This window comes from Nesoenas mayeri, assembly GCF_963082525.1.
Source record: "Nesoenas mayeri genome assembly, chromosome: Z".
NCBI lineage: Eukaryota > Metazoa > Chordata > Aves > Columbiformes > Columbidae > Nesoenas > Nesoenas mayeri.
This window is the reverse complement of record NC_137542.1, coordinates 4,654,236-4,671,982: the sequence shown is the minus strand read 5'-3', so window position 1 is coordinate 4,671,982 and position 17,747 is coordinate 4,654,236. Positions and strand designations below refer to the sequence as shown.

The window sequence follows — 17,747 nt, the reverse complement described above, 5'->3', positions numbered from 1 at the left end:
ATCCCAAGATGCCCATTGCATGGCATCATGGCACAAAGCATTTCACAAAACTTGTGTAAGGTGCCATGTAACACCTACAGGCAATAGAATCTTCCTCAAACAGGTTTTGCGCTTCAATAAGGAAGTTTTCTGGGGCTGAAATAGATGATGAATGCTGAAGCACTCAGGTAAAACTGCATGTAAGAGAAAGCCAGTAGTCCGACATCAATTCATTTAAACCTGATGCTACAAGAAATAGATTGTGGATGCACCACATATGGTGGATGGTGCAAACTCACCGTGCTGATATTACAAAAAGCTCAGCTAGACGACAGGTATGGCAGCCAGGTCAAGTTAATAGACAGTGTCCAGGCACAAGATAAAATAACTGAGAGTCAGTACTGTATAAGCTGTCGAAGGATGAATTCATGTACTGCCAGTTACTTGGTGCCTTCTATACCATGTCATATAGCCAAAAGTAAGTAAAAACAAAATCACTCGAGGCATACTCCCTCGACTACAGTGTATGCTCAAGAGCTGGGGAATAAAATTGATTCTACCAGTTTAAAAAGTTCCCAGCACTCCTTGAAATTTCTTTTAACCTTGTTCCTTACCACAATGATCCTGATTCTGTGATGAGATCACTTTTATCATCACAGCAGGCTATAGAGTCATGGCCTCTTTCAAGAGGAGGGGAAAAAGTAACCAGCGTGCCGTGTTTCCTGCTCTCAGCACTGATTTTGTGTGAGTAATTACCTGTTAAGCAGTTTTCACTGGTGTACTAATGTTTTTGAATGCAATGACTCACATAAATCTGTTGTAAGATGCTAAATCATTCAGCTGCCTACACTGATGACGACATAGCCAACGAAGATTTTACTGGAACTCTAAAAAAATCCATATATGAAAAGAAATAAAACCGATGAATATTTTCACAAGAGAAAGTGGCAATACGAGCAAGGTAATTTTAGGAGTTCCTCTAGATGCTTGTTTCCCATAAAAACAGGAGGGTATTCAATTAACAGTCCAAAGGACTCCACAAAATGAAGACCAAAACTAACTTTTTGGCATGCTTAACAAACCTTAGAATTGGAGGAAAAAAATTAGAAGTCATAGTAATAATAGATCAATGTAATAGTAGAAATTAGGGATAGCATGAGTGGAAGAAGTTCATATTCCTATTCAACTTGTGATCAACTATTAGTATATCCAGTGTGCACAAGCTATGTAGTTGACAAAAAGCTCCCACAAACTTAAAAAATCAGTTGCATCAGTCTTGTCTGCAGTATTATATGTAGGAGAGGAAAAAAAGGGATGAAAAGATGGAGTGACTTTAGGAAGACACCATATGTGATGCTCCTGGCCAGAATACGTAACCATATTCACCTCATTTGTTGTTGCAGTGTTAGCAATAACACTAACATTTCATACAGAATTGGTTTGTCTGAAGTATACCTTAAAAGCAAATTCTCAGGAAATGCTCAGAAAATGCCTTCAGAAATGCCTTCAGAAAATGTTCGGTCTTTGAGAGTGCAAATGTAATTTTACATGAGCCTTTATTCATAAACAGAAATGCAGTTTATGGAGAACTATGGTGTTTACTTGTTTCAGTTATGAAATAAAATAACATGGCTATAAATAATTCTCCACCTTTTCTAGTGCTAAGTATATGAATTTTTACTAATGCTCTATATTGTTCATATAAAAATAGGGTTGAATAGGAGATCAAGGTTATACTGGCATTCAAAGATTTATTACAGCAACCCTTCCCTGCTGATTTCATCAGTTTTTGAAGGATTGAAATCTAATTTTCTTGTATTTTTTTTTTCTGAGTCGTAATTCTGATAAAGCTAGATAGAAAGCACCCACAGAAACGTTTTCTGATGAAAAATAGATACGCTTGCCAATGGAAATGTTTGTAACAATCTCAGGAGAGGAGGAACCTGACATGATTCCCTCAACACTGGGAAATTTAGTGAGCCTGAAATTTCCCTCCCAGGCTTCCTTTTCTGTCTTCCAGCACTGGAGGCCCTGAACACGTCCGAACATTGCTGCTTCACCCTCATGTCACATCAAGGGCAAGCGGTTGCAGAGCAGGGCTCGGTGTGTGATGAGGTTCAGGAAGGTTGGAACAGGTCAGTTACTATTATCTTCCCCATTGCAAAGCATCACTGGCACCTGGGTATAAGGTGCTCATGTATCTTGCCTGTCTGTGGCTTTTTGTTACTCTCCTAATCAGCACTGTCAGCAGAGCTTCTCCAGATTTAGCCGAGGGCATTAATGCAGTCAGCATAGTAGCAGTGATGTGTGTTTTAACCAGCATCCAGATTAGGTAACAGTGATTTATCCACAGGAGCAATCCAGTTGTTGCTGCTGTTCTGGAAGGAGGTTTATTATGTGGAGGAAAGCCAACATGTTTTATCTTATAACTGATAATCCAGAAGAACTAACACGTTCATTTGCTGCAGGTCACTTTACAAATAACTCCTAACGTGATTGTGGGATTGTACCTTGGAGACAAACCAATTAAATACTCTGTTATTTCTAATCTCAGGCCCTTTTTGTTTCACTTGCATGGATGCAGATCCAGCAAAACCTCTTCATAACTTTGCTACTAAATCCCCTGCAAACTCCCCCTCCCAATACTTTTGTTTCCAGAGTGCTTCTCCAATCTGTCATATCTTATGGTAACAACAAACATATCTTGTGTCTTCCCTGTACTCACAGTTTAGCCCCAGCCAACCATGTGAAAGAAACTCATCACCTTTGCTATCTTCAGCTAGGCTATAGATATCCTTCAAGTCAGACATGCTGAATCAGGGACACGAATTGACTCAATAATTTAATTTGACTTTCTGTTAAAAGATCAGAATATAAGTTAAACCCTGCTTGTATGAAAAACATAAATACAGGGATCATTTGGCCCATGTAATACTAGTATGGAGGAGCACATATTATGAATATTACCAAAAACACTTCCTTTGTTTTTTGTTGAGAACATTCACTTTATGTCTCAGCTAGATTACATGTTTAGGCAGACTAAAAACTTGCTTGGTCTGTTTCTTCTTATTATTTAGTCATTACTTTGATCCCAAACATAGTTGTTACGAATGCCACTAACTGCATGATATGAAGTATTAAAATATTGGCAAGTTTAGACTGCCAACTCAAGAAGAGACCCATAATCAGTCTCATGTTGTTCAGAGGTTTGTAGCTCTGTAAAATTTCATCCCACTTACAAAGTATTGATTGAATGGCTATCAACTACTTGCAATATAAGGTTAGCTAAAATCCACTGAAGTTGTTCACTGCTACTATCAATTCCTATATATACCTTGAACTTGTGAATACTCTTCCTGGTTTTGCCATGCTAATACCTCCCAGAAAGAACTTCCCCAAAATGTCTAGAACACTTCTTAAAGTACCAGTCAAAGAATGAGTAAATTAAAATGTCAGAGAAAATACCTATATCTATTTCCCCTAGTAAAACAGCTTTGACCAATAGTTTCTAGAGGCTGGAAGATATGACAGGTCACAGAAACAAACATGCACTTTTCTTTTAATCCTACATGAGAACCCTTTTATTTAGAGAAAATAAGTAAATTCAAAAAACAGAATACTAAAATCACCATGAAAACATATTCAGGAAAGACTCTTACTGTGCCCATTGCAAATATCAAAGGTATTTTCTATCTCGTTTTTTCCTTTTGTTTTGAAAGCACTTTGTTCGTTAAAATTCTGACAACCAGAGTTATCCAGACCTGCCCTGACACACAACAAGGACAACTGGGATGAATTCCCACTCTGACTACAGTGAGCTTTGTCTTGGTCCTATGTATCTTCTCAGACCAAGAAATGTTAAGCAATAAAGGAATGTGCTAGAAAATGATGTCTGTTACCCAGATGAAGGAATTATCTTCATTATCTTTGAATATTAAAGCTGAACATGGAATTAAGCCCATCCATTGAAAGATGGAAGCTGAAGAAAAGACTCAAACATATGGGAGGTTAGACTTCCCTGTCACGGTGATATCCCTACTACGGTGTTGTGATCATTGCACATGCCCAGCTTATTTTAACACAACACAATTTTAACAACAGCTAAAGCTACTTATTTCTTCCACCAGAATAAAACCAGCAAGCATTAATCGTGCTATCAAATGGTGCACAAACAACCTGTGGAGGGGCCACTTCTTAACCATAGTTCATTAAATTTTTATGCAGCTTGTCTGTAGAAATTAAACTCATTATGACTGCAAAGGAATGGCAAGAGTTGACCTAAAGTGTAATTCCACAGGACAGGATGGTCATGGGCTGTGTGATGGGCAGATTTCCTTTCCTATGTAATCTTGGCTATGTCAGCCTTGGGAGATGCTGCTAATCCCACAGCTCAAACCAGGTCTAGATTTTCTGCAAGGAGTCCACAAGGAACAAGATCTGTGTTTGCAGACTCCTTGCGAGCAGCCACTTCTCATGCTAACACTCTTTAGCAGCCCTTCCTCAGTCAATAATAATGTGGAGATCAGTAATGAAGCACAGTTTATAAAATACACATATTTACCCCCTTTCTTCCTTGATAAAGATCATTTTAATCGTCATATACTTACTTAAAAGTTTCTATTTCAATGAGCCTGGCAGCCATAGGTGGCTTTATGCTGCCTATCATGCTGACTATACCATCCTTTGCTCTTCCCACGTACCTGCAAATGCCTTGCCTAGTTAGTGCATCTTTTTAGTTGTCAGATTATAGAGAACCTAAAGCATGCTGAAATTCCAGCTGTAACTAGGACTTCTGACTGATCTGATAGTGCTGCTGATAGTTACAGCAACTGTTAGACTGTGTTCACTTCATGACAACATTTGTGGGAGAAAGACAAATTGGAAAATATGAGTATGTGAAAGCAATCCCTCCCATATATTGTCATATTTGAAAATAATCTATTGGTTGCTATGAGACTGGTTGTGTAGGGAGAGAGGCCAAGGTTTTAGATGGACACAAGTGGAGTAAAGAAGATTAGTAAGCACACAGGGGACAGACGGCTTTGTAACTGACAAAAAGACTTTGCCACTCAAACGATTTTTTCAGCCACAAATGCTACTACAGAAAATGAAAAGGTAAGGTGACTCAAATGATTAATCCTGCCTGAACCTTAAGAAATTGGCTAAATCTTGGTTCAATCACAACAAATACACTCACGATATATTTTTCATTGTCTCTTGAAATTAACCAATAGACAAAAAAGTTGATATATAAACATAAAAAAGTTACACTTCTGTGAGACTTAACAATAATTTTAACTATCTCTGCATTTTTACTCAAAATACTTTTTCCTTCTACAAAAGCTGACATGCAATAGATTAGATTAAAAATATTAAAAGTTGCTTGGTTTTGCAGTAGACAAAGAAAAAGCCCTCAAAATCTGAAAAGTCTCATTGAAAGACTCAAGACTTGAACTATGTCTCTTTATCTTAAGCACTCATGGAATAAGAAGGTTTTAAGAGTGCAAGAGTAAAATACACTCTATTTTTCAGTCCACAGAATTGACGTTCCACTGAAATTAAAAAGTCTTTGAGATGACATGCACACATCATCATTTCCAGAGGAGGTCAAGGAGTGTGAATTTACTGTAGCTCTTGCTTTCTGCTGTGCTATCTTGGTGCTGTTTACCTCCCATACTTCCAACAGCCTGTATAAAAGAGCAGTTTTTCCTCACTAGCTGTAAAATTGCAGAGAAATACAGAGGTGCAGCCAGGGACTGCATACGTGCTTTCTTACATGAGAGCTGTATCAAGGCTTTTCCTATATCTTTACCCTGCAGATTGCTCTGTGTTTATGTTACCTACCTATACATATATGAACTCAGCATATAGTGCTCTGGGGCCATCAACACAGAGGTAAGTGTATATGCATGCCTCTGTACCATACGAAAAAAAAAATCTTAATATATTGGCATGTAATTTTACTTTTTCTTAAACTTTATATCTTGAACCTTAGTTGTAATGAAATAACTTGAAACAGTTTTTTTTTCTAGAAGTCAAGCCTTGCGGGAGAGTAACTACAAGTGAGGAACATTTGCTTTGCTGGTTTTGAAAGTGCATGTTTACAACACAAAATACAACCTGACTATTGCATATCAGCACAACATCATTTTACAGAATTAGATGCTGTCCTCCCCAAAGGAGGACTGTGATGCCCACCTATCACTCGATTACGGTCAGTGAGCCAACACATAGGTGCTGAGGCATCTCCACATGCAACATATTATTGGCCCAAGAAACCAGATGGACACACATTTGCTCATTTCAGTGTGTCACCACTTGCTGGGTTGATTACTTTTAATATCAGGATGATAAACGTGAAAAAGAATTTAGTCAAAATAGATGGTGCTACAGATGCATGAAACAATGCATTTAAAAGTACTGTTGCTTCAGTCGTTCAGCCATATTACACGGAGTAATTAAGGAAAGCTGGCAAGCAGGCTGACAAGGCATGTTATAGATAGTGTTTATAAAAGCATCAAGTTTCTGTTGCCATGGGGATGCTAACTCTGAACCGACTGCTTTTGTGTATCTGAAACCTCAATCAAAAATTGTTTGAATATATGTGTGTGTGGGTGTTTGTGTCTGCAAGGAATGAAACTAGGAAATATAAGATGATATCAAATAGAAACTAAGTTATGGGACACAAGGGAGTATCTGGTTGATTAAACTAACAAATAGGCTCACAGTCGTTCTATTTTCTTGTCTGTTTTGAGTACATAAATTATATTTATACCTGTAAACTAAATGTATAGTTGTTGAGGGAAATCCTTAGCCAGCAGACATTGATATTGAGTTTACTGAAGCCAGAGAACTTAGGGCAGACTTTCACCAGTTGATGATGTCTTATAATTCCTGCAGTACAAAGGTCCTACATGAGATAGTTTTGAGAGAATTCAACTGTATTTTCTTTATTGGCTTCTGTTTTTCCCTGACAAGGGCTTTCAGGTACTTACTACCGCTTGTCAATAACCCCCAAGGAAATCCTCCCATGACTTTAAGTCAAATTTTGGATTACTGACAAAAAAAGCACCAAACTTTAATATTTTTTTCAGCATTTTATTCAGCAGATTAAGTCTTCCTATATGGTTTGAGTCACCTTACATGATGACTCTGAGATTGTATTTTTTAAGGTTCACTTGGCCACATTATACTAAACTGGGTGCTATATTAAGTAATATTAAATATTTAATCTATGATGACAGGTATTTTTGGAAGCTGATACAACAGTACTCATGAATGAGGAAATGAACTTTGACAAAATGAGTGGTTTGACAGATGGTAGTTTGCTTAGAGCTCTTCCTAACAGATGTCTGAATGAATGTTCTGCAAGACCTCTGTGTATTTTGGGTTTTAACATTTTATTAGCAAATAGCTATCACCTGGTGCATACTTGGTCTTTGGAAGTTCTTGATGTGGAAGATAGTAATTCTTTTCCTTGTATTTCGTGGACAAAAAAACTCCAACACTTTATTGATTCCTGCTTGGGGATAAGAATTATGTAACTTAGAAAGTCTTTATTAAAAGTACACTTTTTGTGTGTCAGAATAGTTATGGTTAGCTTGGTAAGATTTATAGACACACAATTAACTAGGCCAGTATTAGGGACTGCAAGGCCTCATAATGTGAAGCTGAGAACTAGAGGTGGGATTGAAACCACAGGTCGTGTGGGAGACACTTCTGTAAAAACCAAATTAACTCACAAATAAAAGCATACGTTCTACCTACCAGATACAATATTCCAATATATTTAGATTGAAAAAGCAACCAGAATGCATTCTCAGTAATTGCTAAATAAAGAGCCAACATGTCTGCCGGAGTAGAAACTAGAATTTAGATTCTCTCAAACAAGTATCCTAGTCGTTGTGCTGCACAATTCTTGCCTTACCTCACTGATTTTAAACTATCTTAATGTAAACATCATACCCAAGAACACATCAATACACTACTTAGTCCTCAGACATATTTTCAGTGAATGCTGTGTATAGGCAATACATAAGGCAATACATATTGTACTCCTTTTTCTCTGGATGAAAGTGCTGATCAGCCATGCAGCACACTGGCTCTGCACTGGACATTTCCAGGCATTGCACAGGATGCCCAATGTATTGGTCCCTAATTCATCACTCTGATTTCTGCCGTGGGAAACAGCTTTGTAAGAACTACAATTTTGTGGCTCTATGTGAACTTAGTTGACCTTAAATTTTAAATTATAATACACAGGGGCCTTGGAAAAATTTACCCTGGATCTGCCAGGGTAGATTACTTTCCCTCACAGATCTCTAAAGGAAGCCTACTTGCTCGTAATTTTAAGAAATATAATGAAGAGGTTTTTTTAGAACTGCACAAAGTTACTAAAAAATAAATAAAAAAAAAAAAGTAGTATTTAAAACACATGTACTGAGAAGGTAGAAGTTAACAAACCAAATGTATTTTGATTTAGTCTAAAATTTAGGCTAATATATTCAAACTACCAATCAGGAGTTGGGCACCTTTTTAATCAAACTGTTGTATCTCAAAATATGGAGTTTCATCTGTACTTAGGCATATAGCATCAGAAAAGCCATTTAGAGAAGAAATTAGAAGAATGTTAGAATCAGAATGCTCTTTTCATATATTCTAAACAAGAATTCTAGATTTTCCATTTTGAAATGACATTCGACATTCAAAAATTGATCCAAAAAAAAGAATAAAAATATGAAAATTAATGCAAAAAGATGCATTATTTGAAGAGGAAAAAAATCCAAAGAAATGTTTTGGACAAATTGTATGAAATAAAAACTAGGGGAAAAAGCTAACTACTCAACCTGAACAACTTTATTTCCCCTTTCTTGATTCTGAAACCAAGCTGAGCAGTCTAGCTGTTTTGCAAATGAATCCTGCTCCTTTTTGCAATAATAAAATTAAATATTTGAATATTTTATTAAACAGCCAATTGGTAACCATACTGACGTCTCTGTATGAATGGTTCCTAATATTTTAATGAGGGATAACAAAATAGCTTTTTACAAAATAGCTTTTTTTTTTTTTTTCCTCTTTAAAAACTTACATTTATATACAACAGTCTACAGCAGCAGTTCAGCTGTTCAATCACAGTTTCCACTCAGTGGTATGATATTTAGTTCATATTCTTCAGATGTAATGTATGCCCAATTCTACTCTTGGTGGCTGTGGTTTAATACTGGCCTCCCATAAATTCCATATCTAAAAGACCATAGAGCACTTTAAAAAGAGCTGGTAGTCCCTTGTACACCACTCATATTATTGCATCATCAGTTACATTCCTCACAGGGATCCTCTTCACTATCACAATCAGGAGATGAGCAGAAATTAAGGAATCTCTTGTTCTTAGATGTGATATCTCAGTCACAGTGCAACAGCAACAACTGAATGGGAACCAGCAGGCACTGATCTTTTCTTCTCCTTCCTTTTTGACTGGCTACAGCCAGGACAAGAAAATCAAATTTAGCCCATCCTTTCCTTAACTAAAACTTTCCTTGACCGTTTCTGACATGAAACATCACCTTTGCCAACTGTACCCATGTTTGCTGCCTGATGCTTCCTACCAGACTTCACTGCTGTCTAGCCTTAAATCTAATACCTTTTACCCTATACCTCTTCTATGTCTTCACTCACCTTCTTATTGTTCTAAGACTGTCACATATTTCTAAGGTTGATATTCTTAGGAGTCCCAGCCCAGCCCGCCTTGTGATGCAGCAACAGGAGCCACTGAAGTTCAGCTGTGAGCTCCTTCTCCATTCCAGGCTCCCTGATGTAAGTGGTATAAGTCCTACTGTTGCTGGGAAAATGAACTTTTAGAAAGGTTCATCTATGGACTGAGGACTTGCATTATTTGCAGAACAGAAAGACCATATCTACTCTGAAAGCCTAAAGAAGAAGGATTATTAACTCATGGGACAATAGTCACCTACCTTGCTCTCTCATCCCCGAGAGAACATCTTTCTGCCAGTTACTTATATATTTTAATTGCATGACTTAGGATTTTGGCACTGTAGACTTGTCCTTACACTGCTAATTATACCAAATCTCATCTTACAGTTTTCTTTATGTCATTCCAGTTTCTGTATTTTTGGTATATTCACCACTGCTGAGGTCTTTGTGTATTACAGGAATAGTAACTGTAGCGATATAAAAAAAAAAGACAATATTTTATGGAAGGAAAGGGAAAACAGCCATGAACAGGTGCAAAATGGGTTAAGAAAAATTAGGTTTGGGTTGCGAAACTGGGAGAGAAGAAGAAATGTCAGGGTACAGGCATGGATTCCTGGGTTAGAAATCACTAGAGAGAAGTAACGTTTAGAAAGTCCTTTGTTAGAGATTAACAGCAATTAACAGCAATTATGGTTTTGCGTACTTTAGAGAGAGAATAGAAACAACTGTCCTGGCCATGACCATCTATATTGTGCTTCATACTGCTCTAAGGAAAAATGTAATGAATATAAAAATACAGATATGTGCAAGAAAGTAGCAGAGATGGAATAAGAGAGATAGTGGAATAAGAATAAAAAGACACAGATTGTTTTGCAGGCATGAATGTAAAGGGGAAAAGAAAAAAAAAAAAAGGAAAAGAGAAATCAGTGCTTTCTTATAAAAAGAGTTTTGACATTAAAGACTGGTTACCAGAACAGGTAAAGTGACCATTTGGGTTATATCTCATGAACAATTAATGAAAAATAGAAATGTGGGATTTTTTCCTCATTGCATTTGGAAACATTAAAGGGTAGTGTCACTAATAAAGTGGTAAGCGTGTGCTATTTTATCACAGTCAACCTACAAGGAGACACAGAGGACAACAGAACTTTAAAATGGAGATATGACTTACTCTGACTTTAATTTGCCTTCAAAAACATGGTCACTGACCCTTTAAATCACGAGCCAATTACAAGCATTGTAGTGCCATTACTAATTACATGCTGAGAGTGTAAATTTAAAATGGCAATTTCAATTTTCAGTTCATTGGGAGAATGCGGGAAAACGAAATTGCATACTAATTAGTTCATATGTGTCAGACACCTGAAAGATTAGACAAAAAAACTCTAGACTCATTACAAGCGAGTTATAAGCAAAGCACTCAAACCTTTCGTTTGCCAAGCTGCATATAAAAAAAGAAATTAAATGACAAAGAAAATTGATAATGATGGAACGCAGAAAAAATAGCTACAGGCCTGTATGTACTTATACTTTGGAGGATTTTGCTCATTATACACAGCTTCCTTCAGAATTTATCTAGCATTAGAAACTATAAGAGGATAACAGGCTACTGCTTGAGGTTCACTTTGCAGAATGTTAATTTACATTTCCTAAAAATGGTGTTTCTGGCTTTGTAACTTTCCACTTAATCTCTGCCAAACATTCACAGTGTTTTTCAGGAGCCATCTTCTGGACCAGCTGCTTTGTCACTCAGACCAGAATGGAAAATGTCCCATATACGGATCCCACAAATTAGGATGTGGGAAGAAGCTGGTGATATGATAACAGAAGTAACAACTAAGAGCAGGCTATTGTTATGGGGAGGATTTTTCTGACAAGACCAGAAAGAAGGTAGACAGAAACTTGGCACAAATCAGAGTGGGCTGACTTTTTGTAACCTTCCACAAATGCTTACAAAGTATCTCCTCGGCCATTATAGGATCCGTGCAAAAATAAGATAGGGATTTCTGCTTCTCCTCTCAATAGAAACTGTTCATCCATATAAGGGTCAGGCAGTGTCTGTCTCAAGAGCGCATTTCATGCTTGAAGAACAAGGCAGTGCACTGATGTAAAGAACTGCTATGCAGTGCATAAAGTGTGAGTTTGTGGAGGTCTGTATCCTTGCCAAATCAAATCAGAGTTTCTGCAGAAGACTAAAAAGCAATTTTTCTCCAAAAGTATCATCTCCCCGACACATTTAGATTTTCTGTTCCTAGGAGTTCTAAGGAGAAAAGTCTTCAGAAAAGGCGGGGTGGGGAGAAAAGTTATCTCAAGATTAAAACTTCTGGTTTTAAATTACAGAGTATTTTTATTTTTAGTCTGAACTAAAAAGAAAAATAGAATACTTGGAAAGTTTTGTGAAAATTATAGACCGAAATTTATTTTCAAAGAAAAATGAGAAGAAAAAGAAGGGAATGCTAGGTGTTTAGTACACATTAATAATATAACTTAATTAGTTTCTAGAAAAGTCCTTACATACTGTGGCTGTCAAAATTACAGAATAACCTGCATGGGATTTGCATTACCTAGTTCATTAACTCCAAAAATGAAAAATTGTTCAAATATGGTAGCTTGGGCTGAGATTTGTAGACACATTTCCTCTATCTGTTTGACCTTCCTTCCAGGTAAGAGCAAAGGGAAGACTTCTCTGGGAGCAAAATCTAAGGCAGAATTACCTCTGGTCTGGGTAGAAACCTGCACAGCTGCCACCATGGCAGGTGGTGGCTCTGACAAGCACAAATGTGGAAGCAACAGACCATTATCCATCCTTATCCAGTTCATCTCCTGGTAAAGACATATCTAGGGGGCCAGTGCTAAATGGTTTTCATTTTTTTCTCCAGCTCATTTAATAAAGCTCACACTCTAATGCAGTCCAAAAAGTACTGTAACACAGACTTTTTCTTTATCCATTAAAGTTACATTAGTTTTCTACTCCTGTGAAAATAATTCTGTCCAAGTCCCTTAGCATTATTCTTGCCAGTTCTTCTTCAATGTATAAATTTTACAGACTACCTAACCCCTCTGCTGTTTATGGAATAAAACTGACTTAAGATGCATTGAAGGGCCATTGTGTTTTCACTCTGCAGTGAATAACAAACAGCAACATTGGCTTCATTTTTCAGAACTGACAAAACCCAGCACTCTCACCACACCAGTTTCAGAAAGCTTCATCAAACAGCGTTTTGTGCCTGCTTCCCAGACAGGAAAAATGAACAGGTAAACCTGCTCACTTTTTCCCCAAACATATGGCAACTGCTCAGAAAAATCATAAATGATAGTCAGTACAAAAACTTGAATAGGAACACAAATTATGCCATGTACATGAAGGTAACTTCAAGAAGAGTGTGTCTGACACACCCCAGGGACATACAGATGGTTCAACTTAGCGCTAATAGACAGGATGCTCAAGTACCATATTTTGCTGCTCCTGTGGTGGGTTTACTGGGAGGGAAGAACTATCTTCATGTTTTGACTGCACTGATCAGTACAAGAGGTTGCCCCATACATATCTAACATCACCTTTATTAACTAACTGCTGAAAACGGTAAAGCTTAGCCTAATTCACATATCATGAAAAGACCATAAATGTAATGAGCTACAGCTTCATTACTTTTATCAAAGTCATTTGCTCGGTACAAAGAAATCCAGTCCACAAAAGAAGGCACTGCCATTTGAATCATTCTAGCAATAACATCCTTGAGTGGAAATGAAAAAATAAATGTGTATTTTCAGCCCCATAGATGTGGTTGAACTAGTAGTTATTTCAACTTTAACTAAAAAAGTTCTTGTTATTTCCAACGTATGCACACAATGCTTAACCTGTATGTCCAGGGCAGCTCAGCAGGGAGGACAAACTATTCCTGCAGGCTCTGGTACAGCCAAAATCACATTAAAGCACTCTAGAATGATGCCCAAGGAAGGCCACGTGTCAAAGTATCTCCACCATGAGATACTGCTGTGAAATGCTACTAAGAACCTAATTAACAAACGTAACATATGTGGAAAACAGCTTCATTGAAGAGAGTCTTTACAAATTTGCTTCCATGGTTTAGAGACACAATGGAACATATGCATACTTTTTTCTTTTTTTCTTTCTTTTTTTTTTTTTTAAATTTGTGCATTTGGAAAGTCGAGATGATTATTGTTTTGCAACTAAATAGTCTCTTTTAGTCTAGGCTGCACTTCTGACAGTGAATAAGAACCTAGCTGTTAGTTTACCACTTGTCTTTATCAGTTTCTTAAGCGACTCTGGCAATTGAGTCAAGGAGATCTTTTTTTCCTCCTCAGCTCCATCTGTTACCTGAATCCATGGCCATCTGTCATTTTCTGCAGCAGTCCAAGCATTCACAAGACCCTTCTTATTAAGTCGTGCATAGTATGGATACCATTTCTGGAGTCCAAAAAGAGCTCGATGAGTGGATGACGCAGTAATTTGTTGGTTTGACACAATTCCTCCTTCTATCCCTAGTGGGCCAGAGCATCCTGTAAATGGAAACAAGAAAATAAATTAATGCAACTGAAATCGTCAAGTCTTCTGAGTCCTAAGTTGCTGTAATTGCGAATAGCGTGCAAATAAATCCAAAGTGTCATGTCAAATATGTTATTAGAAGAGATTGAAAACACTTGAGTAGCATTTTTTTTCAGAAATAATAAAAAGTACAAAAATGATGCTTGTAAGTAACTATTCCCATTGCAAAATTAATGAAATAGTTTAAGCTTTCTTTTTTTTTTTTCATATTATCTAAAGAGTTGTGAGTTTGTCTTTACAGATATGATGAAAGAAAATAATCCTTAGATTCAAATATTGAAATAGTTGCTAAATGCAGATTTGAAATTTTGTAGTTGCTGCAAGGTCCCGTATTGCTGCTCTTGCAATAGAGGTAAACATTTAGCCAATATACTATCTATTGTTATTGCAGTTATGAAACATGAAACTAGACACATGATGTTGTTCAGTTACATTAAAAATAGTTAAAGGTCTTTTACATCTAATAAGCAAACCACACAGTATATATTCAACTGTAATGTTCAAATGTTCAAAATTTCATGCGTGACATTCGTCATCAATTTATCCACCTGAAATACTCGCAGATGTAATCTTTTTTTAAAGTCCAGACATTTCTGTATACATTGTTTTCTGAAGCTACTCCATTTGGGCACAGGAACAAGTGCATCAAATTATTATGAGCCATCCAAACAGAGAAAAACTTGAAAATTCATTATATGTAAATGATTGGCAGTCTTTTGAATACTACTGAATACTCCCAATCCCTTTGAAATATTTTTTTCTCAGCTCAATTTTGATACAGGAAATACTGTAGCAGCAGATCTTGCTCAGCTGCCAAAAAGATCTTCTGCTTTGCGGGTCAACTGCCATTCAGCAATTTTGAACACAACAGAATAGAGCAGACATTTATTTACACTTTATGTTTCCTCAGATGCCTGGAAGTCTTTCACCTTAAGCAATACTAGAGGATGAACTCTGAAATGGTACTGCTATGAAAACCTTACACCACACTCACAAAGTCACCAATAATTTAATTCCTCATTAACTTAAAGACACAGAAAATAAAAAGTGACCAGTGCAATTTGCTTCTTTAAGCAGAAGATGAGGCAGAGAGAGTGCTGGGAGTCATTGCAATATAATCTCTGGGTATTGTGTGTCGCTGATAACGGAGACAAATACAAACAAAATTTCAGTTTTAAGTTGTTTATGGAGCAAGGGCCATGGACAAGCACATGCTTGTCCACTGAAAAACAAACTAAAACCCACATACAGCTGGATTTCAAGTGTGTTACTTCTTAAATGTAAAAAGTGGTTTACTTTAAGGATACGTTTAAACGCTTCTATGATTCTAAATGAAATCCTGGCCCCACTGAAACTGACTGACTTGCAACATCTGATGATTTCATCCAGATTTTTAACTATCAACGAAACTCTGCTAGAATCTAAAGCCCAAGTTCTACTTTTTGTGTAATGTAGCACCCAGCAATAAAGGCAGAGCATTCAGCACTTGACCAATAACTCTTTTCATGATGCACAAAATACAACAAAACACGGATCTCCCTTCCTGTTGTGTCAGCTGCGTAGTAGTGCCAGGAGAAAACAAATTATTCGTCAACAGCATAGGCAGGCACAATACAGAATGTATTCAAAAAACCCACGTATGTTGGAAAAATGTTATTTTTCATTGTGTTATCGTGTGTTACTTACAGATCGAAAGATCTGTTCAAATCTCAGCTCTGTTTATGAAATCTTTTCATCTAATCAGCATAAATTCCGTCAGTGTATAAACTGCCATATCTGCTTGCAAGACAGAGGTATACTACTCTACTTTACTAAGAAAACTGCATATTTTTGAAAGTTTCTTATGTGTACTTATTAAAATATTTCATGACAAGAAAGTGCACACGAGTTTGTCTGTATGTGTGTGTAACTCACAAACTCACACATGTACATACAGAACTGATTCGAGCTCATCATGAAATTAACTGCTCTTAACAGCTGGTATAGATTGATAAGTATTTAAAAATAAAGATGTGAGAAAACAGAAGAGAGGCTTCCAAGAGGAGCTGAAATGGAGGAGTGGAGGCATGCCAGGTGTTTTAATATGTACATGGAACATACAGCTATATTCTGTATATACATACTCCTTTCATGGTGAGAACAGGGACAAGGACACCTGCCAGCCCTGCTAGCATTATTCAGTGACCTAACGGGAAAAATGTGTGCATGAGGTCAGGGTTCCACCATGTGTCAGGGCCAGTTTTGAGTGGGGTTCAGATAATGGTATTTGGCTTCAGTAGACAAGAAGAACATGCATTTGATGACCCTTGATCTCCTATAAATATCCCAGCTTTGGCAGACTTGGAAGGGATGTAGATGTCCGTTTTATTTTTGCTTATCAGCCTCTGTTTAAGGTGCTTGAGATACATTAAATGGTGTTTGAAATACGCGTGAATTCCTTACAGGAGGAAGGTGAATTTTCTTTTCTGCATTGGAGGCAGTTAAATTACCAAGTACAGCACTTAACTCTGTCAGTTGTGATCATATATGGTCAGACGTATCTACCTTAGCTTTAGGAGGATTATTCCTGAAATGCAAAGCAAATCTTTACCTTTGGGAATAAGTATTTCATTGTACAGGCTTCTTATTTTAATTGCAGTTCCAGTCTTGGTTGCCATGTTTGTCAGTTTTTCAATGTGATTTAAACACAAAATTTACCACTCCTAAAAATTAAAACTACCACATTAAGGATAGTTTCTAATTTGGTATTCAGTTCAAGCATAATGACGTGAAATGCGTAGCAAATATGAGACTGGCTAATAATTTCTAAACAATATTATCCTTACAACATATCTGTACACACCATTGAGATCTGTCTTTAGAGGATCTTTTTTCAACACCCTGAAGGACATCATTCATGAGGTGGGAAGCTTGGATTAAGCTAAAGCTTAATCCTGCTTGAGACCTGCTTGCAGGTCCACATGACAGAATTTGCAATGCAATCTTGGTCTGACCATAGCAGTTCTGATGAACTGGGCAATTTCCTAAGCACAAGTCTGGCAGATGGGCCTTGAGGAAGCCCACCCAGCTCTCTTGCTGAGAGTTAAGATAACTCCATGTGCATCATGAGGGCTTTTTGTTTTTAGTAGTCTTACCTTGAACTTGACCGCATTGTATTTAACCTTCTGTTGCATATCCAGGTCAAACTTCATTTCAGAATATTTTTTACACTCTTCAGTCCATTTTAATATTGCCAGGTACACTTCTTAAATTATCAGAACATTTTGCTTTCTTTCTCATTTATCAAACAGCCTGGACTTCAGTAGAAGATTTGTTAGGACTCTCTGAGTAATCTCCTTCCACTTTTAAAACTGCAGATTTACCCATTCTTTTGTTCTTTACTTCTAATTGGACATCATTCTACAAGAAAACCTTTCCATTTACTTTTATCTGTTGAAAGGAGATAGTTGAACACATTGCTGGATAGTCAAATACTGCTCAGTAAATGGAC

General features: G+C 37.0%; 1 protein-coding gene across 1 annotated transcript in view; it reads right to left on the bottom strand.

Annotated features, from left to right (window-relative positions):
- Nucleotides 1-17,747, bottom strand: part of EDIL3 (EGF like repeats and discoidin domains 3) — a gene marked incomplete at both ends in the record, with an annotated part of 256,953 nt that overhangs the window by 54,696 nt on the left and 184,510 nt on the right. Inside the window, one exon of the mRNA XM_080362067.1 lies at nucleotides 14,030-14,211. Within this exon, the coding sequence (XP_080218193.1) occupies nucleotides 14,030-14,211 (182 nt within the window). The remainder of the gene's footprint in view (nucleotides 1-14,029; nucleotides 14,212-17,747) is intronic.